Source organism: Equus caballus, chromosome 30 (assembly GCF_041296265.1).
Source record: "Equus caballus isolate H_3958 breed thoroughbred chromosome 30, TB-T2T, whole genome shotgun sequence".
Lineage (NCBI taxonomy): Eukaryota > Metazoa > Chordata > Mammalia > Perissodactyla > Equidae > Equus > Equus caballus.
The window spans coordinates 13,649,719-13,672,151 of NC_091713.1; the positions used below are offsets into that span (position 1 = coordinate 13,649,719).

Consider the following 22,433-nt stretch of genomic DNA (forward strand, 5'->3'; position numbering starts at 1 on the left):
TTCCAAAGACTATTCAATTTATTAGATACAGAATGGACTAGAATCCAGCAGAGTAATTGAGTACTCTTTTTTGATTATACCATTTGGCCTATCTCTAACAATATCTGTGATGGTTACTGTTAGTGTCAATTTGACTGGGCCGCTTGGTGCCCAGACATCTGGTTAAACATTATTCTGGGGGTGTGTGTGAGGTGTTTGGGATAAGATTAACATTTGAATCAGCAGACTGAGTAAAGCAGATTGCTCTCCTCAATGTGGGTGGGCCTCGCCCAATCAGCTGAAGGCCTGAACAGAACAAAAAGGCTGACCTTACCATGAGTAAGAGGGAACAACTCCTGCCTGACTGCTTTCAAGCTGGGCCATCATTTTTTTCCTACCTTCAGATTCAAATTGAAACACTGGCTCTTCCTGGGTCAGACTGGAACTACACTATTAGCTCTTTTGGATCTCCTGCTTACTGACTGCAGATCGTAGGCCTTAGCCTCCACAATCACATGAGCCAAATCCTTATGATAAATCTCACTTTCTCGTTCATATTCTCTCTCTCTCTCTATATATATATAGATATACACACACACACACCCTGTTGGTTCTCATTCTTTGGAGAATCCTAATACAATACTAAACAAACTTCTAGCTCAAGGGAGGAGAGAAATTGGTCTCAATGGATATGGCAAACACTGTAGGTCGGCTACCCAAAAGCCATTCACAGCCTTCTTCACCCTCGTCTTCCTCTAGTATAAAAGCTGAAAAGCTAAAGTGCAGTTTCCTCACCTCTTTTACAGCCAAAGGTGGTCATGTGACATAGTTCTGAACAATAAGATGTAGGTAGAAACGCCTAGGAAGATTTCCCATTGTTCCTTGCCCTACTACCCCTTCTTTTTAATGTCTAGAGCTTGGACACACGGACTGGGGGCTGGGGACAGCAGAGATGGCCCAGGAGGAAGACAGAAGGATTCTGTGATGAGATCTACGAACAGCTGCTCCCATCTTGGACTGCTTCTCCAGGATTCTTGAGACAAATACACCCCACCTACTAGAGCCAGTTTTAATTGGGTTATCTGTTATTTGTATCCAAACTCTTTCCTAATACACTATTCTAGCCAGATTTCAACTATAAACATAAACTGAAAGTGATCATAACCCCAATTTTAATAAAATATAAGCACTTATTCAAGACATTTTTGTGGGTCTGCCATATAGATGGCATGTAAAAGGCAGTAAATCCCAAAGTTTTCCCATTCCCAACCAAGGATGCTGGTGGGAAGCTAGCTTGCCTGCCATTCCAGATTACAGCCTGGGGAGAAAGCCCAGGGCATCCCCCACGACTCCTGGCATGCCTGTGAGTGGCAAAAGGCTAACGCTAACGTGGCTTGAATATTGGGGAGCTATTAGCAGTGGATCCAACTTCTCCCATTTAGTTCACTTATTTCTAAAAGTTCTTTTTAATAAAAAATTGATCATCTTCACTGATTCCTGCATCACTAGAATGAGCTCGTGGTCCTCGCTCCTGCAGTGAAACCAACGACCTCTCTCCACTGATGCTGGCATTGGAAGTCACAGGTAGTTGTGGTATAGCTGAAAGAGCACTAGATTTAATCAAAACAGCTGGGTTTGAGACTTGGTTCTGCCACTTTTTCCTTCATTCTGTCCTAGAGGCACATCTCCGAACCTTTCTCACTTCCGTTTCCTTTATAATTATTGAGTTCAAATGAGATAATGATTACAAAAGAATTCCAACAAATGAAAAGCACTCTACAAAAGTCAGATTTCATCAGATAACCTGATGGTGTGAAAACTAAAAGTAAACAGGTTCAATGTGAGGAGAGCATATGAGTAATATGAGAAAAGTTCATTCCTTCTCTTTATGGCATTTATTTTGGCTCTTCTTCCTTTCTCAAAGAGTAAAAGTTGCTAGATAAGTGATCTCCATCTGATAAAGTGCTGAAGCAAAACGCCTCAGAGAATAAATTTTAAAGACATAAAAAACTAGCTACAACTTGGTGTGTTTATTACTGAGCAAGAGCTGTTGCAGTCATGATGTAACTCAACCGTCCTGTGACAGCTCTAATAGCACTCTGCCTTCAACACCCTTTTCACTGCCTGTTTAATGCCTACCTTCCCTCTAGACTCCCAGTTCCACAGATCCTTACCTGAGATTAAACCTCTTATTGTCTGGTGGGTGATAAAAGTTCCAGGAAATAAAATGTATGTGGCACAATGCACCACTTTATTTACCTGTGTTTCCTACTATGCAGAGAGGGTTGTTTACTTTTGGGTTAATGAAATAAAAGGAGAGTTCTCTGAAAGATCATTGGGCTATTGCCTGGGAGATGTTCCAAGCTGGTTCCACACAACACACCTTGTCTTGGGTTTGGCATCGGAAACAGTCACATTCAAAGCAGTACTGGTCCCTCAGCTGCTTCCGGCGCTCCTCGCTGGTCATCAGCATGTCCAGGTAGCAGATGGTAAGCTGTGGAGGCCAGAGAGGAATGGAGTCATATGACTGCTGTGCTCATTGTCTTTAACAAATGGTTATCATTATTGCTAATTATTAAAGTAGAACATGTTTTTATTATACACCAAGAAGTGTAAGAGAGAAGATACTACTTACAGTGCCTCTATCAAAATACTCACAAATAACATTTTTAATGCACCACCTTCTTGTCTTTGTTATGCAGTCAGCACATGTGTATCATGTATTTATTTTAAAGAACTGGGCTCATGACCTTTATACATTTTTACATCTTACCTTTTATTCACTGAACAGTAAAATATCAAGAGCTTTTCTATGTTTGGTCTTACTAACGTTTGGCAATAAATTCCATAACCATTGGTAATCAGAGTGCCCAAATTAATCCTGGCAATCAAATGGGTGGCAGATGATAGAGCCAGATTGCTCTTAACTCCTAACCAATTCTATAGCTGCCTCACAGCATTTAAGGTCAACCAAGTTTGGGATCTTTGAAATTAGGAGACAGTTCTCTTAATTGTGACTAGATTTCTTTTTAAAAGGTGGAATAATGTCCAAATAGGGAGAATTTAATGTCAGAATGTAATCACTGACAGAGGCTTTTACATGGACTTCCTTGGACCCTTTCAAATGCAGTAACTATGCCCTGTCCTGGATGGCGAAAGGTCATAGGTGAGAGGGCACACTTGAGGGACTCCTCGGGTTTCTCTCTAGCTCTAAGATTCCACTTCATGACATAGGCCTTCAGGCAAATGATGATGTTTAAAACATTTTTCACTTGACTGGATCTCCTGTGCACTCAAAGTCTAATCCAAAATACACAACAGAGCTCCTGATCCCCGACCTGCTCTCTCTCAGCTAGAGCCTTCCCAATCGCAGATCACAGTAATTCATCTTGTGTGTTATCCAAGAAGAAATCTTGGAGTTATTCCTGACTTCTCTCTTTCTTTCACATTCTCCATTCAATCCACTAAGAAATTCTGTGGGCTCAATCTTAAAAAAATATCCAGAAGCAACTCCTTTGCACTTTTTCCAATGCTACCGCTCTGGTCTGAGCCCCCATCATCTCTTGCCTGTAAAATGCAGGTCTCCCTGCTTCTCCCCTGGGCCCCTGCACTCCAACCTCCAGCAGTGACTTACTTAAAAAACAGTCAGGGCAGATCTTTCCTCTGTTCAAAATGCTCCAAAGGCCACCCCCCAACACTTTTGCTTAGAGTAAAGGCCAAGTCCTTACAATGGATTCCCACAGAACAACTCAAAGTGTGGTTCCTGGAGAGTTGCTAGTCTGTGATGTTGCTAGGCCACGATGAAATGAGTAAAGAAACGCAAAGTTAACATTTAGAAACTTGGATAGCAATTTGGTAAGGGAAATCTTATGTGACTCTAATAATAAAACATCGGGCTTTTACTTTATACACTTTTTAAATTCCACTTTTCTAGTAATTCATTTTCACTAAATTTTACAAAAATATTAGTCTGCAATGGATTAGGGGAAAAATAATAACAATAATAATAAGCTCATTCTTCATGACAAGGAGTGGGAGCAACAATGGCTTCACATACTCCAGCCCTGCCCCCTCTCCGAACTCCTCTCCCCCTCTCCCTGCCTTCTCCTGGCTCTCGCCAGCCCAGCCTGCCTCTTCTCCACGCGCACTCCCACCCCAAGGCCTACGCACTGGCTGTTTCCTCTGCTCTTCCCCAGAACTACTACGGTGATCTACCTCCTCTCTTCTGCGCTCCCACCAAATCGCACTTTCTTACTGAGGTCTAACCTGACCACCCTAATCAAAATAACAACCCAACTCCCACCCCACCCCAGTGCTCCGAATTCCCCACCCACTCGCCTCTAGTTCTTCTTCTCTAACATCTGTCAGCTTGTAATGTAAATTACTGCTTTATTCACTTTTACACGTAGAAAGTAATTCCGAGGGTATGTGTGGTGGCGGAAGAAGGGAATGCTGTCGGAGAGGAAGGCAGGACTGTCTATAAAGGAGACGACAAACAGTCCCCAGAGCAAAACCTCCATGTGGTTTTTCTTGGACTTAAAGCATGTGATGTCTACAAAGCATGATCTTACTTGTTTGAAAGCACGGTAGGGCGGAGAAGGCCATCATCTTTGACAGAAAACACAGCTTCGGGAGGGCCTCACTAAAGCAGTCGGGGGAAGGAGGCCTGTCTGGCCAGCCAGTGCTGTCTAATCTACCATGGCCATCCCCAGGGTGACAGAAGCCACATCCTGATCCGGCAGCTGGCTCTCTGCAGACCCTTCACGTGTTACTCACCTGTAACATGCTGCTCCATACACAGAAACAAGAGTACTGCGTCCGCCTTAAGAAATGTAGGCAATGGCGTTCTTGAACATCTACTGCGCTAGGCAGTCACCCAGCGAGGCAGCGGGAGACAGTGAGAATCAGCAAAGGTCTGCAATCCATCTGGGACTTGCACCCACATCTCTTGATTCAAGTCTGATGCTCTTTTTACAATAAAACAGCTGCTTCTTATACCTCGAGGGGGGCCGTAGGGGAGAATAGCTTTTTTTTTTCTTTGAGGAAGTTTGGCCCTGGGCTAACATCTGTTGTCAATCAGGCTCTCAGGGCCCAGTTTCCTTATATGAGGTGAGATGGTGAAATGAGCTGATCTCTGTGTGCCCTCTTGGGTTAACTCTAGGACCCTAATTCTCGATTCAGCCCAATGGCTCTCAGTCACCAGCCCCAGCTCTCAAATCAGATCAGATGGATCAGCAGTAGTTTCTGGGTGATTACAATGTGCTATGTGAAGCCAACAAATCCAGGGTCTGCCACAGCAGAGAAACATGCTTGACTAACCGAAGACTTTATTACAAGGGCCAAAACTCATCAGTGATCATGCCAGGCACCGAAGGGGCAACAGAAGACTAGTGATTTGATTTAACCGCAATAAATAAGCTTCTCTAGCCTCCCTCACTGTCCTGTAACTACTACCTGGACTATGCAATGGCTTTCTCACTGGCCTCCCTCCTGCCTTCAGTTTCCTTTTCATCTTCTAAACTACTTTGAGAGAGATCTTCCTAAAACTCTCAGCTGATCATGTCATTTCTCTACGCGAAGATTTCTGATGGGGGCTGACTGTCTATGGGATAAAGGCATACAAGGCTTCCATTCTCCAACTGATCTTCTGTCTGCCTTTCTAGTCTCAACATCTCTTCCTGCTCCCTACTGTCTGTCACAATTATACACGTTGCAACACCTCTTAAACCATGCACACCATGCCAACGTGTATCGTACATCACTACCTTGGATAGCCAATGCCCCTTCCTCCACTCTCAGCTTATTCAGAGCTCTCCCATCCTTCAAGCTTGGCTCAAATACACCTCTTCCAGTGAAGACTGCCCCATGCCCCGCTCTGTGTCTCTTTCATGCCACTGAAGTTCACAAAATACACCATATCAAAGCTGAAGGTCTCAATGGCAAGAATAATTTTATTCATATTTTTTGGGAAAAAAACATAGCCAGATAACTAACTAGTAATGAAGGCTAAATCATTTTTATCAGCCAAAGATAAAAACCTTTATTAAAGACTCATTGACTCACCAGTTTTAATGGAGAGTCTACTCAGTAAATGTAGGGCTCATTTAGTGGGAACTTATGTATGAAACTTTGCCATTGATCAGTGGCTGCTTTAATGGCATAGAACAAAATCACATTAAAATATTAATGCTACTGACCATTGCTTTGCCATTTTAGTACAGCTCTTATGGAAAATGCAGTAAATCATTTCCAACATTAGAGTAATATCGTGAAAGATATTTGCTGGATGTTGAATATGTTGCTTACTTGAAAATCTCAAGGCAAAATGAACCTCTTTACCATGAAGCCCATCTTTTCATTACGTACATCTGAATGGATAAGAAGACCATAAAAAACTAAAATCAGAGTTTGCTTTCATTTCTGGAATTACATTGTCACAATTATAAATTTTTCTGCTAATACTGGCTCTGCACCGAAAAAAAATCTTAACTTTTTTTTAAAGTCAAACCTGAGTGTTATTGTTGTCTCTTCTCCTTGTCACCCCCTTGTAGCCAGTCAATTTTTAGCTTCTAAATATTATATTCTTCAGATCCTCCAGCATGAGCCACCATGTGAATTTCCTCTGTCTTCAGGCCACCATTGTTACTGCTTGCCTGGATTACTGCATCATCCTGACCCTCATTCCCAACTTCGTCTACACACAGAAAATCTGATCATGCAGATCCTTTGCTTAAACTCTTCAGTGACACCTCACTGCCTGCCCCCTCCCTTTCACAAATATTTACTGAGTGCCTCCTATACACTGGGCACTGTTATGGAACCTTCAGATGAACTGAGTTCCTTAACTCCCTTGGGTTCCTCGGTCTGGTCCCTGCATGTTCCTTCATCTGCTGGTCATGTGTGTATTCTTTAATCTATTGATTTGAACTGCTTCCTGCTCCTTGAACTCACCATTCTGTCTCTGACTTCTGTGTCTTTGTCTGGAATGTCTTCCCCTCTCTTAACCAACTTTAACCCTATGGATCCTTCAAGAGTCTAGGAGTCACTTCTCCAGAAGCCTTCCTTACCACTCCCAAGCCCTGCCCCTTACCTCCATTTGGGCACCCCTGCTCTGAACACCTATAAAGCCCTATGCACATCTATACTAATGTACTTCTCATATTCTATTATTGTTTTCTGTTCTATGTCCATTTCTCCAATTATATCTTGAACTCCTGAAAGCGAGGCTGGGCCTTACTCACTTTTGTATTCCCAATGCCCATCCCAGTACATGACACCCAGTAAACATGCAGTGAATTTGTTAAATGACTTAGCAAATGAGTAAAGATAACTGAGAATAAACAGACTCTTCTAGCCCCAAAACATTTTACATTAAAACTGCCATTAGGGATACTGATAGGCTCAATTTATGCAGATCACATTTCTCCCAATTGACATGGCTCCAGAGAATGCTACAAGACAATGACATCATCTATAACAGCTATAACTCTTCTAACCAGGAATTCCCATCAGGGTGGCCTAGACTGTCCAGCTTTCTTCCCTGATCCATGTTTTGGAAGATTGTCAGACCATAATATGTATTTCATAGCTTAACATAACCCTGAAGAGGAAGCCATCAGCAATCCAGTATGTGAGCCATGATTTAAGCCATAAACAAAGATCTCCTTGTAAGAGGTGTTGGAGGAGGAGACAAAAACCCAAAACCAAAAAGGACCCAACAACTCAGCATTACAATAAAAATCCTTATATAGCAAAGTGTTACAAATGGTGCTGGTTTGAAGGGAAATGGTCCAAAAGTGATCTGTGGAGAGAAACAAAGGGTAAGAAAAGTCCATGGTGATTTCTGTTATTGTGGAACCCTGTGTAATTTTCCAGCTCTCCTTGTCTGAGGTTTGAAATGTTCCCATCTCGAATTGGCACTGGACTGGCTTTCATGTTACTTTCTTTCTGGGGCCCTTGGGACACACCTGAGGATTAGTGGTAGTTTCAAAGTGGCTCTAAGATTCTCTTCCACCTCTGGTTTTGCCTTTAGCAAGCCTCATTCATTCACTCAACAAGGATCTTCTATGTTATAGGCACTATGCAGCCTGCCCTCATGGAGCCTACATTCTGGCACTTTCATCCCAAATAGCATATATAAAATGGGGAGTGCCCTAATGAGCAATAAAGCCAAAAGGTAAAGATGTATGAAATTACCAAAATTTCTAAATTTACTTCCTTATCCAATTTGATCACCCCTCTTAACCTCAAAATGTCTTTTCTCATGTTCTCCCTCTCCCCTACCTCTGCCCCAAGGGGCCAGTTTTAAATGTGTAGGACGTATTTTAGGTGTTGGGAGAGGCTACAGACATTAACTGAGCAGGCACTAGGGACACCAACCCTCTTCAATGATGCAATAGTCCTTCACCATGAACGACTTTCCATCTGGAATGTCAACAGTGCCCTCAGTGAGAAACACTGCTGGTTTTTACAGTATGCTCAATTTAACAGAAAGTCGATTCAACAAAGAGTTACTGAATGCCTCCTGGGGGCAAAGCAAAGTACTAGGTACTAGAGGAGATACAGAAGTAAGCCACAATTTCCTGTCCTCAAGAAGCCATAGCTGAACGGTCACCAAAAGAGCCAGAATAACACCAAAGAAATATTAATAACCACTACAAGGCATATCTCAGAGGCAAAGATGTTCCTTTAATGTGGAAGGAAAAGCTTTCTAGCAGAGATGGTGTTTGAGAGGGCCTTGAAGGGTGCACAGCGTTAAGATGGGTAGAAATGGTGGGCAGAGAGAGGGAGGACAACTGAGCAGACGCAGCATCACCCATCAGGACATGCATAATGATATGGAAGAAATGTTATTTTCTGAACAAGCTGATATAAGCAGGACTCATGAGGAGAATCCTCTCTCTGATGCGAAGTTGCTTTGATGAGTACCGCAGGGAAACACATCCGAGCCTGCAGGGCCTGACGCTAAGCAGAACTATTCTATGTCAGGCAAGAGGATGGACTTGCTTGTTGCTCCAGAGATGGAAAGAAAGGGACATGAAAAAAGTGAAGCAAGCGCCAAAGACCAGGCATTTTTCAACTAAATGAAAATCAACCAAGAATAATAATTCGCAGCCAAGCTTGGAAAACAAGAGTTATATGAATATATATTTCATATTGAAAATATCTATTTTCTTACGGAAATTTCTCTGTTGTCTCTGAAAATTCCAACCATTTCTAATAGTTCTTACGTTTGCTTTTAATTTAGCAAAACAACAGCATCATCAGCAGCATCATCATCATCATCATCACCAACAGCAGCAGCCATCGCTCAGCCCCCAAAATAATGTTGCTGCAAATGGATAGTAGTTCCCTTCCTTACCTGCCTTGAAGTCATATATGGCCCCAGATACAAAGAACATCTAAACTCCCCATATTGTTGACAGATATCTCAGTGTACTTGGTACACTGGTCCTAAAAACTGGAAATTCAGTAAGTGGCTGTATAAGAGACAGCTTATTCAGTTGAAAATCAGTTTGGAGGGAGTCTTATCAAAGCTGAATCCCTGTCTACATAAAATATGGTACCTCTGAGTCTAGGTTTTATTGGCTGAGTGCTGCATAAACACAATAAAAGCTTACGATACTCTGTTTTCCTTGCAATAAATATCCACTTTAGCAAACTGGAAGGTAGAAGGAAACTGGGTTCTAAAAAGCATAAGTATCTATGACCCAGAATTCAGGGTAGTAATTGTGCAAATGCTGTGCAGGCTCAGGTTCACAGCCCTGGGGCAGCCCATCTGCAGCTGCCTCGTGAGACCTCAGAACTCTGCGAAGGTTCCTCATCAAAAGAGGCCGCCTTGGCAGTCCGCAAAACGGGCAGGGTCAAAGCCAGTTCACCGCTGGAGGTCACACTCCTGTCCTCTATTCCCTTTGCATCTTTGGACAATCACCCAGAGATGCTGATCAGTTTGGAATGGCCCAATGACAACCTGAAAGAGTAAAACTTGTTTGCTCTCTTAACATGACGGTAAAAACAAGTCACCTTCAAAATTCGACTAGTGGCCTTTGGAATAAGTAAGCCCTTGGGATCTCACTCACAAGCTGGGGTGCCCTCCTTGCCCATAAAAGGATAACCACTTGCAGAGATGTGAGAGGTTGCTGAACTGTCATATGCACCAAACACACACACTCTGTCACACAAACATCTCTCTCTCATACATATACAATAGGAACTGTCATCATCCACAAAAATGGTGACTAAAACAAAAGTTAGCCCCTCCATAATCTGGGAGGAGCAGTGATGGGTAAATTGGTCACTGGGCAGAGGTATTATATATCTTCTCCTTGGCAGAAGGACAATGAAAAGCTGTCCCTCAGGCACAACTGGTTTTAGGGAAGGGCCACGTTGAGAGGGTCTTTGATGGAAAAGGAAGCCAGGCAGTGGGAAACACAGGTTCCTTACCTCCTCTCCCGCCTCAATGTCTCGGACTGCACGCAGTAAGAGGTGGGGCCCGTTGAACACAATCGAACAGTTGGGGTCACAGCTGTGATTGAGCAAAGACATACTGGAGGAAACAAAATATAAGAGGGAGACCATCATGGCTCGGCAGCTCGAGTCAAGCATCTAAATTTAACGAATATGTTGGGCAAAAGACACTTTAGCTTGGGGGGAGGGGGACAGGTAAGGTTGACAGTGCACCAGGGATTGAGTGCTCTGGGAAGTCACAGAAATGTCACTAGCCTACTTTATTTAAGTGAAATGCTCCCCAAGATGGAGGCTAATTAGGGAAGTTTGTTCATAAAAACATTTTTCTGAGTCCTTTTTGGGCATGGATGTAGGGAGGTAGTCGTCTCATTAGAAACCAGCCAATAAGGGAACCCAACATGAAGATGGGAAAAAACTGACTTGCAAAGAAATAATCTCTGAGATGATGGGATGCAGCAGTCTGCAGCCAAGATGCCACTGACCTTCCCCACACAGGATCTCCTTTGCTGAGCTCCTTTGGAGGAACGGCCATCTCTGCTAGAACATCCACAGCTACACTGAAGAATAATTAGGAGTACTTCCTCTTCAACAGAAAGCTGAAGTTATCCTGCTAACTAGATCCTCACGAGTTCTGGGCCATGCTCCTGACATTTTAGTACTGTGGAGATGCATTTTTTACCATCTGGGAAGGGAATGCATTTAAGCTGTCACCATATCTGATAATAATTAGAATAACTATAAGTGAGCATTCAGTATGTAGAAAGCACTTTCTTAGCACTTGAGCATGTTTATCAAATTCAATCATCACAATAATCTTAGCAGGAATACTTACAGATGAAGAAACTGATACATAGAAGTTAAATGACTTGCCCAAGGACACACAACTAGTAAGTGGTGACTGAATTTGAACCAGGTTGTCTGAACTCAGAGCCTAAGCTCTGAACCAATACCCATTATTGAATATTGATAGACTTGTAGTCCATTATACTTGTGAGAACTAAGAAAAGAAGCTGAATTCTCAGATTCACAGTTCATTCTAAGAAAGACTATATTTATATTTGGACCCTAACAGCAAGAAAATAAGATGAAACTAGGAGTGAGTCTGGAGTGCTGTGGAAGGACAGTCCAGTAGCCCAGTCGTAAAGGTCACCTCAGTGATAGACAGGGCACTTCAGAGGGCCAAACCCTGAAAGTTTTCTTGCCTCCTAGAGCAGTGGGGCTCCAAGTATGCTAAGACAAAAGACAAAATGAACCCAGCTGGTTCAGTACAGCAAGTCTGGTGAAATAATCACGTGCTTCAGCCCAGGAGCTGGGGAATAAGACCAGGGCAGGGGTGAGGGGATAAGCAAGTCTCAGCCTGACGGTTTATTAGCACCCACAATCCAACTTTTTACCCCAAAGTTCCTGAGAACAAGAATTTAGGCCTGAAGTCTGCCTCTGTTAATACCACAGCATATAATGTGGGGTTATAAAATTGTTTTCTTCAAATTTAACATTTTCCATTTTTTGCATTTTCTCATTAGGTTTCAAGCTTGGCTCTTGAACCAGCTGCCATAACAGCCTAACCACCTCCAAAAGGCTGGGGAGCTGGGTGGGAATTAAAGATGTTTCTTGCAGTAAATGAAACACCATCCACCATACCTAGGATATAGGCCAACACCGACTTCCTGCATCTCTGCATTACAGATGGTGAAAGAGTTGCAGATCACCTGTAAAAACAAGGAAGAGACAATCAGGATTACCGGGGTCACCTAAAACGCTTCACAGGCAAGAGAACAAAAATTTTCAAAATAAAATTCAGGGGCCCTTTAGTAGTTGCTCTGGAAAGATCCAAGCCAAACATGCTGTCTCATTTGCAGAAGAACATATCTGGAACACATTTTCTTAAGAACATTGGATGGTTAAGTGCAGAAATACCAACATCTTGCAAAAAAGGAAAAAACAAAACTCAGGCTTAAACCAGCACCGGGCCCTTCCCTCTAACCCTCTCACCTAAACTGACACAGTTATATGAAATTTTCAAAATTCAGAATATAAATAATCTATTTGTTGAGAACTAGACTCCTATTGTGTCGGATTGTTCACTCAAACTGCCTGCAGTTTCCAAATGCCACCGTGTATCTGATGAGTGTAACAGCAGCCTGTCTTTTATTCCTACTAGGAGTGAAGTACACCCTGAGGGAATCTGTGATCCAAGTTGACCACAGACCACAACAAGCACAGGAAGTCATTCAGTCATGCCACAGCATTTAATAGGCACATGGAACCCCGCACTGAGTACACAGTCTTATACCCTAGGAGGAACGGGGCAAAAGAAATAAAAGATGTAATCACTGTGCTCAAGGAACTTAACACTTATGAACGCCACACAGAATCTGGAAAGAGCACTGGACTCAGAACTAAAAAATCTAGATCCTGGCCACACGTCACTGCCTCAGGCAGGTGTTGAGGATAGAGAAGGGAAGAAAAAAAGCAAAACTCCTGCCTTCATGGAGCTTAAATTCTAGTGGGGAAGACAGACAAAAACAATGACAGAAAAATGTCACATGTAGATAAATGCTAAGTAAGAAATACGGTAAAGTAAAGGGACAGAGGAACAAGTCCTCAGAAAAGTTCTTTAGGATGAGAGGACATTTAAGCAGAGACCTGAAGGAACTGTGGAAGTGAACACGTGCATGTCTAGGTGATGAAGGTTCATGTCAGGAGAAAGAGCAAGTGCAAAGGCCCAGAGATGGGAATATTCCTGGGCAAAGAGTAACAGCAAGAAGGATGGTGTAGCCAAAGCAGGTAAAAAGAGGGGTAAGAAATGAGATCAGAGAGATCATATAGGGACTTACAGCCATGTCTGGATTTTATTCTGAACGAGACAAAGTCACTGGGTTGCTTCTGAGCCAAGGAGTGAATGGATCTGACTTCTGTTGTGAAAGGATCACTCTGGCTGTTGGTTAAAGAATGGGCTATAGAAAGATAAGGGTGGAAGTAGACGAAATGGTCAGAGCCCAGGCAAGACATGATGGTGGCCTGGATGTTGGTAGCAGTGGACATGGGGAGAAGTGGGTGGTACTGCCAACAGGATTTACTGATGGATTGCTTACGGACAATGAAGAGAGTCAAGGATAATGCTCGAGTTTTGGGCCTGAACAAGAAGAAGATTATAGTTGCCATTTATTAATTAAGATGAGAAAGACTGTAAAAGGAACAGGTTTGGCTGCAGGGAGGTGGGAGGAAGTCTGGTTCTGTTTTAGCTATGTTACATTTGAAACGGCCTATTAGACATCCAAGGAGAGACTAAGAATGAGCAATCAGAGTTCAGGGGAGCAGTTAGGGCTGGAGATAAAAATTTAAGACAAAACAGAGCAAAGCTCATGACAAAGAAAGTAGAAGAAGCCACTACAGATTTCAGATGAACCAGTGACTACAAATGGATGCTGACTTATTATGAAGTTTCTGTAAAGGAAAAAGCAGCGACAATGAGTTTCTCTAAATCAGGTTTGTATGAAAAGACATAAAGTATGAAAAAGTGTTCAGTCCTTTGAGACTCTTCCAATGTTCCAAAGGGCTCTTACATGAAATCCAGTGCAACTTATCACGATTTGGAATTCTTCCTCTAAAAGTCTGATAAAACTGCAGTTCCAAATCAGGAAATACACTGGTGCACATACACATACTTTAAACACAGACTAGTCACATTGCTTTAGGGGCATCTGTTTCATATTAAGCTGCAACAGTGTACTGCCTATACATATGCATGTATAAAATGGATGGCAAAAATACAGGACAAAAGCTCTTGTGTTTTCTTTTTGAAACTTTAAACATTTTTAAAGGGGTATGAATTCTTTTTTGGGGGGGACATATATTTTAACACATATTTTTAAAGTGTAATCAGGACTTTCCCTGAAGCCATCCACCAATGAAAAACCAGGTCAAACAGATCTAATTTACTAACTTTTGAATCAAACCAAAATTTAAAATTTTTTTCTCAACCATGAAGCAAACAAAGGGTTTTCCAAAATAGGTTTATTCTGATGGAACTTTTAAAAAGGAAGTGCTAACAAAGGGAAAGGTCATCTTGGCTATCTCTTCCTCCAGGAAACTTTTCCTGATCCTTAGAGGCAGCTAAATTTTACTTACCTCTTCAGCAGCACTCACCACACTAGATCACTAAATATTTACCCATTTACTCGACACCAAATACATACACCAGACTGTAAACCACTCGGAGGGCAGTGATAGTGTTTGTTTACCACTGTATGCCTGTGCCTGGCACAATGTTGGCCTGGCATACGGAAGACACTAATAAACACTTTTCCTATAGATGGATGGTTGCATGGGTGTGGTCCTCACCGTCCTGAGAGGGTCACTATCTAGAATAGGGTCAGAGAAGATGCCAGAAACAAATGATAGGTACCCTGTAAGTGTGATAGAGGAGAGAGGGATGTAGTTCTGTGCCATGAAAAGGAGTGAGCAGAAGTTAATCTTCCGTCTCTATTGTCCTTAGGCATCCAGTCTCTCTACGTCCCTGCTCATATCTCTTTGTCCCTTCTTTCTCTCCGCTCTAGTTCTTTCGTTTCATCCTCTTCTCCATTAGTCCAATGGATGGAACGACAGTCTTATCCATCAGAAGAGCACAAGGACTTGTTCTGATTCTCTGCTTGTAATGCCAGGTGCCTAATACACTGGGCAAAAAAAATATTTGCAGAATAAATGAATGAATGAATGAATGATAGCCCTCACATCCTTCCCTTTCACTTCTCTTGCATCTTTTCCTTTAATTCTTTACTTTCCTTCCTTCTTTTCCTTTTCCTGTTTTCACTATTATCAATCTGTCACCCTCATCTCGCATTCTGCCCTACTCCAGAATGTAAATAAGATGTTTTAAAGTTTTACTTAAACTCCAGACAAGTTCCTCATCTGCACTATTCTAAGGTGTTATGTGCTAGTTCCTGAGCTAGTGAATAAAAAGTTTAACTTTTTGCCTACTCCCAACTTTCATTAAAAATACTGGTTCCATTCAGCACTATCTGAATTGAGGAAAACGTTAGGGGAAATATTTTTGACATATATAACTGATAGCAATGGTGGATATGAGATAGCTCTCAGGGTTTTTCTTTTTTAAATGAAAGAATAGGTATACAATATGTCCATATGTGCTCAAGTGAAAATTTGAAAGGAATTGCTCTTTATACCAAGAGGTAAAAGAATGGAAATAAACCCCAAGATAAAAGTTTAAACATTTTAAAAGTATTATCTTTGTATAAGCAGTTTTCTTAGGAAACTACATAGGTAAACAATTAATGAATAAATACTTCACACAAAGACACATTCAGAAAAGCATATTAATGACATTGTTTCAATTAAAAAGCAATTAGGTTAAAAAATTCTTTCTAAAACTAAGCTTGAGTATTACTTTAAAAATATTTCCCAGGGCCGGCCCTGTGGCTGAGTGGTTGAGTTCGTGCGCTCTACTTTGGTGGCCCAGGGTTTTGCTGGTTCGGATCCTGGGCGGACATGGCACCGCTCATCAGGCCATCCTGAGGCGGCATCCCACATAACACAACCAGAGGCACTCACAACTAGGATATACAACTATGTACTGGCGGGCTTTGGGGAGAAGAAGGGAAAAAAAAAGATTGGCAACAGATGTTAGCACAGGTGCCAATCTTTAAAAAAAAAAACAAAACAATGTTTCCCATGACATGAAATTAGAAAGAACATTAAATTACTTTATAATTATTGAATAAAAAATTGTTTACTCTTCATAATTTTTCTTCTGAAATAATCAAAAGCCTTTATAACATTATAGCCTTTTTAGATGATAAAAATCTAGTGAGCTAGTACAAGTGGTCATTGAACCTCTATATTTTATAAAAACAAGTACAGTGAAACTAAAATTATTTTATGAACCAAATTCTTACATCATCTGGTTCAGGTTCTAGGTCCAGAACCTGACATTTGTGTTCTGGGGTTAAAAATTCCCCTGCAGCAATGAATACCAAAACACAAAATGAATAGCTCAGAGACTTATGTTATATACATATTTAAATTTCACATTTTTTTCCTCGTATTTTCTGAACTAGAAAATTTTTGTAGCAGCAGATAAATTAAGATATTGGAGACACAAGGGAAAATCACCAACATACCATTACCTTTTAATGGTAAAGTTGAAGGGCCATGAGAAAACTTACAACCCATTCAAAACAGAGTAATTCTACACCATAACTGAGCAGCCATCCACCTCCCAGCCCCCTCCCCCTAATTACTCACATCTGCAAAGAACTTAGTCTGTGTGCAAGTAGCTTTAGCTGGCTTCTGGCCTACTTTAAAGAACGCTTTCAATTTCAAGAAAATATAAATTTTAAAATATTTATACAAAAGGAAATTCAGTTTCTGAACACAAATATAAAGTGGTTTTAAGACTATCTGCATTTCTTTTACAATTTCTCTATTTAAAGCATAAGTAGAACGTTAAGAACAGAAATTTTGACACAGAATTTATTAATTAGAGGAACTAAAGATAAATTTTCAAAATGGAGCTTACTGTATTTAGTTTTATTAAGCTCTGTGGACAGAAGGAAAGGAAGTAGGAAGAGCTGGCAGGTATGAAAACCAAAAACAGAAGTTTTCATACAAAATAGTTGCCCCTCACTCCTCCTCCTAGAACTGATAATTCTCTAACCTTAGAAGCACAGTTAAGTATTTTAGTCAGGGTACAGTATTCTCCTTAGAATATGACATTTTATTAAATAAGAATTATTATTCCAGAATCTTCTCATAAACCCTAACAGATTTAAAACTTTACCTCTGATCTCTCCTGTCTGCATGGCAAATATTTATCTATCTTTCATGACTCAAATCAGGCCTTTCCTAACGTCCCACTCCCTCCTTTGGCCACTCGTTTACAATCTTTGCCTAGCCCTGAAAAGGATGGGTTTGCAATCTCCAAACCAGAAGAACCATGGGAGCGGACCAGGCCGGGAGGGAGGTCAGCTCGGGAGCGCAGAGGCAGCATTTATGAGAAAATCACAAATCTCAGGATTCACCAAAGTGTTTCCAGAAAGTTTACACGGTAAGGATGGTTATGGCATCTGTTTCCATTTCAATTTTTAAAAATCAATAAGTAAACAACTACTGCAATATATTTTCCCTGTGACGGGAAGTAGCTGGACAGACTCCCCGTTCTGTCAGCCAGCAGGCTTTAAGGCGGTGAGGCAAACGACTGTGCTCATGACTCCTGACTGAGCTGCTGCTTTGTTCCACTGCTACTTTGCGGCAGTCTGACATTACAGAGTTTTCCAATGTTTCTAGTCATACGTTATTTCATTTGCAGACCTAATGGACCACTGGTTAAAGACAGCAAGCAAGGCTGTCAGGAAACAAGGAGAAATAGGAAAATGATAATCCCATAAATTTGACTGAAGGTGCTCCACATAATGACTTCATCTGGTTGAAATTCTTACACAGCACCTCAAGACATCTCTAGTATCTAAAAAAGGTTAGAAAGAAAACATATAATGAGTATAGAATCTTATTTTTAGTAAATAGCATGAAGACTATTAAAGTCTCCAGTGTGTTACTTGAAATGTGCTTGCACCTAGCCACCTAAAACCTTCTCTTATCTTCTCACTTAGAAACAGAACATGAAAATTATAAAAATCTAATCTAGCTGGTTTCTTAAAGAGTACACTATAAGAATGGTAAATATCAGGTCATGAAATCATGATGTTGCCTAAGACCCAAACCAAAAATATTCAGTTAAAAATGTAGGTGTTGATAAATAATGCTTTTTTTTGGTACAAAACTAATTTAAAGCAAATTAAACCAAATACACCACTAGTTACATGAGAAAATTAAAAATTTGTTTTTATATGTTACGAATTTTTTTTTTAAGATTTTATTTTTCCTTTTTCTCCCCAAAGTCCGCCGGTATATAGTTATAAATATATTTTTTAGATGTGGGTCCTTCTAGTTGTGGCATGTGGGATGCCGCCTCAGCATGTCTTGATGAGCGGTGCCATGTTCGCACCCAGGATCCAAACCGGCGAAATCCCGGGCCATCGAAGCAGAGTGTGTGAACTTAACCACTTGGCCACAGGGCCGGCCCCTTGTTATGAATATTTTTAAAGATTTTACAAATTTATTTTATAACGCAAGCCAAGCAAAAAAATAATCTTACTTAAGAAAACTCGATCACATCCCATATAACAATATACTTGGAAGTCTGTCCTTCTACACCCTGGTACATTCAAGTACTGTTTCCTCAACTGCAACGGCGTCTGTCACATTTTGAGCTGGGTCACAAACAGTGCACACTTGATATACAAAATACTCAACAATCACTTGCCAAGGCTAAAATCAATATCAAGGCCAATACTGTAAATGAGGGGATAGCAACCATAAAATTGTGCTTCCCATTTTACATCTTTCCCAAGGTCAAACTGCCACATGCTAGCACAGGAGGACTCCCAGAACCAAGGCCTTTCAGGTAACATGTTTGCTTTCTGAAACCTACCCACACTTCAATTTTTCTAAGGGCTTTACTCACAGCAAAACTCATTATATCTTAAACAACTGTCCTGCATAAGAGAAAACAAAACAGGAATGATATTCACCAATTTGTCTATTATGCTTTCCCTGAGGATATTACCTGCCATTTCACCTCCTTATAAGTTATCTGATGAAAAAAGTACTTACTATAGATGTCTGTCAAATATGTATAAAAGTATAAAGCTCTGTAACATGATTTCCATTGTTTAACTTTCCTCCCACATCCTGAGGCTCAGAACTACTATAATATTCTTAAATAATTTATTACAGGATATTGTTGTAGGTTTCCATAGCTTTGCCATAAAAGTCTTTTCTGTTAAAAATTTCATTTAGTCATGCTCCTATCCAAAAAGTTTATTACCACAATGAACTCAACCTTCTCCCATAGATTACACTTAAAGATTCTTTTGTTCAGCTTCAATGTCTAAAAATGTTCTCTTACATGATAATCTAGTTTCATTATTCTCTTTCCAAGTAGTAGGTGCAAAAACTCACCCCCGAGCAGTGCCAGTATTCTTCAGTGTCATTTGTCTTAGTTCCAGTACTAAATTCCTACATGAAGCACGCTCGGTGGTGTGTATCACCTGACCGAGGCCGAACTGAATATAGCAGAGTGTGGCTCAAATCTTCTGTGTTTTTCCATCAAGTTAATGGAGAAAAGAAAACTACAGAAAAATGTTCTATGTGAAAGATAAAACTGAACACTAACCAACTGCTTAATGTAATCCCTAAATGAAAGATAAATTCAAGTGTGAGCAGAGATTACCTTCACTGTGTAGAAATTAAGGTGAATATTCTCTCCAGGAGAGATTCTGGCAGGCAAGGGTTTGTCATACTGATCATATTTGACATCTCAGGGAGTGAAACCCCAGAAGCATATATTTCACACTGTAGCATGCGAAGTGTGCACGACTCCCTGACAAGCTCCACGGGCCTGCACCAGGGTGTTTTGGGAACTATATGGGGAATGTTTCTGGCAGGCAGTGGCAGTAGAGGAGGGAGCACCTCAGTGGGTCAATCCTTCAGTGGTTGCCCATTCATACCCGATCCCTGGACACTGCCTGATGACCCACATGGGCAGGAGTCGGGGAGGAAAGAAGACCAGTCAGACTGGGGAGAGTCACAACTACAATCACACACTCCAGAGGCTGCAAGAAATTAGCCTCTGAGGTGTGACGGTCCCTCTTGTGATCTCTCAAGGTGCGCTCCCTTATTTTCAGAAATAGAGAAGGAAGTAAAAGAGAAAATAAATCATGGCTTTATTCCCACCCCCAGCCCTCCCCTCTCTCTAGAGGTAGCTCATAATCAGCCTTTCCTGGCTTCCTTGAGTCGCTCTTCCAGGCAGATACACAAAACACCGATGGGATTTCAATGCAAGCACACGATTTGATCCTTTGTCTTCTCTTCTGGTACCATTTTAAACTAATCACCAGAATGAATACATAAATGGTACTATCCCCAGCCTCTTTCCTGACAGGATTCCTGGGGTGGTGACTAGATAAAAGGCCAGCAAGCTGCTCCTGAAACACTTCAGTGGTGATCTACAGAGATTCGCAAGGGAGGCCCGCGGCCCCATTCAGAGTTCATCAGAATGTGAAGAGGGGAGGGAATTTGGAAAAGCAGATCAAATATATCTTTTGTAAGGTACACTGCTGAAAGTAAAATCTGACAAACTCTTCTTGGCTAGGTAGTGAGACTCCTGAAGAAGAAAGCATTACAGAAGAAGAATGGGTTTGAAAGAAGATAGGTAAACCCTGGCCTAGGGAGAGGGGCTGACTGCCGAGTGTGGATCTGGTCCTGACCAACTGCTCCAGTCTCTTCTCTGGTGCTTGCCCTTTCATGCTGTCCTCTGAATTTTCAAGCAGGGAGGGCCAGTCCCTCTGCCTAGAAAGTGCCCACATCCATCCTTCATCTACTCAACGCTCACTGATCCTTCGAGGCTCGGCTCAACTTCCCTTGCCGGAGGCCTTCGGTTCGTCTGGCTGGGGGAGGGAGCCTCTTGGGCTTGAGCTCCTGCAGGACTTGCCCACATATCCACCCCCAAATACAGGAAAGTATATTACAGCTATTTCTTTGTATGTGAGCTCCAAGAAGGTAGAGATTCAATTTTATTCTTTTTCTCCCCCTGGCTCAGACTGATCTGACATACTGAGTATGCTCAAAAAATGTTTGCTGAAAGAATGAATATGTGCTGAGTATATTTAATATCAGTGACTTTGATAGCCTTTGTGACTTCTATACAGAACTGTTAATAAACCAAGGCAATCATCATTACGCAGCCAAGAAAAATGTTCTCTTAATGTCCTCTCTTTCCCCCTTTCTCTCTCTCCCTTTCCATTCCTTCCTATGGCAAAAACTGTAAGAAGGAGTGAGACAAGACCTGCCCTCAGTGACTCTGAGACTAGCAGGGGAAACAACCATATTAGCCCATAAATTATATGCAAACGGCACTTGTGCCCAGCAAGAGGGGTCGTTCGCTCAGCTGGGGCAGGTCAGGAAGGCTCCCTGAAGAGGGGTCACCGAAGGAGCTACCTGGAATCTAGAATCACAGGTATAACTCAAACTTCTACCCCTTACTTGACACAGTGAGAAAATGTCAACTTAATTATAAATTCTAAAAATTTTTTCCTCAGATTGAAGAAAACTGGCATAAACTTAATGCCTATACAGACCACTTTGACTTTCAAAAATTGAAGGTGGTGACATCTGATAACAACAGACATTAGAAAAGTAAACACTAAGAACTAAAAGGAATAGGGACACAGCAAGTGGAACAAAATACCCACCACATTTCTTCCATGGTTTCACAAAGACAAACCTCTCAAATATGCCATGTTCTCACTCCATGTCATTAAAAGCGGAGAGGAGAAAAAAAAGCATAGCAATATTAGAGATAGGACTGCCTAAAACACCACAATCTTTTCTCTGAAGAACCACAAAGGAGGAGGAAGGGTTGAGCGCAAGTGATGGCGGATCTGAAGCGGAGAGCTTTCCTCCACCACTTGCTGAGGCCACCCGAAAATTATACCACGAAACCTGCTGTTTTCCAACAAGGCAAGGCCCTCAGTAAAACCCAAGTACAGTGCCTGAGAGAGGGCCATCTGACATTTCTCTGATGCTACATCTTGAAGCACTTCCCACGCATTGCCTCTTCTAGTTCTCAGCTCCCTCACAAGGGGGCTGTTAGTACAGTGTCTTCACTTTAAGGATGAAGAAAGGAAGGCAAAGAGAAGTCAACACACTAAAGGCTAGATGTTCTCCTCCTCTCGTACATTAGCAAACTTTAGTTAGTCAAAATAGCCTTCATGGCAGAAAACTCGGTCCTGAAAGAACTATATACAGGACAAATTGGCAGAGGAGGTTAACTGAAAGGCAGTCAGAAATAGAGATTTATTCCCTCATTTATTCAGGACCTATTTTATACCAGGCAGGGTGCTAGGAAC

General features: G+C 41.5%; 1 protein-coding gene across 10 annotated transcripts in view; it reads right to left on the reverse strand.

Moving 5' to 3' along the window:
• SMYD3 (SET and MYND domain containing 3) overlaps positions 1–22,433 on the reverse strand; it is a 671,177-nt gene that overhangs the window by 140,179 nt on the left and 508,565 nt on the right. For all 10 annotated transcript variants that reach the window (XM_023632604.2, XM_023632603.2, XM_070255580.1 and 7 more), the window contains 3 exons: positions 12,088–12,155; positions 10,423–10,525; positions 2,363–2,473 (listed from right to left, as the gene is read on the reverse strand). In XM_023632604.2, coding sequence (XP_023488372.1) covers positions 2,363–2,473; positions 10,423–10,525; positions 12,088–12,155 — 282 coding nt within the window. The remainder of the gene's footprint in view (positions 1–2,362; positions 2,474–10,422; positions 10,526–12,087; positions 12,156–22,433) is intronic.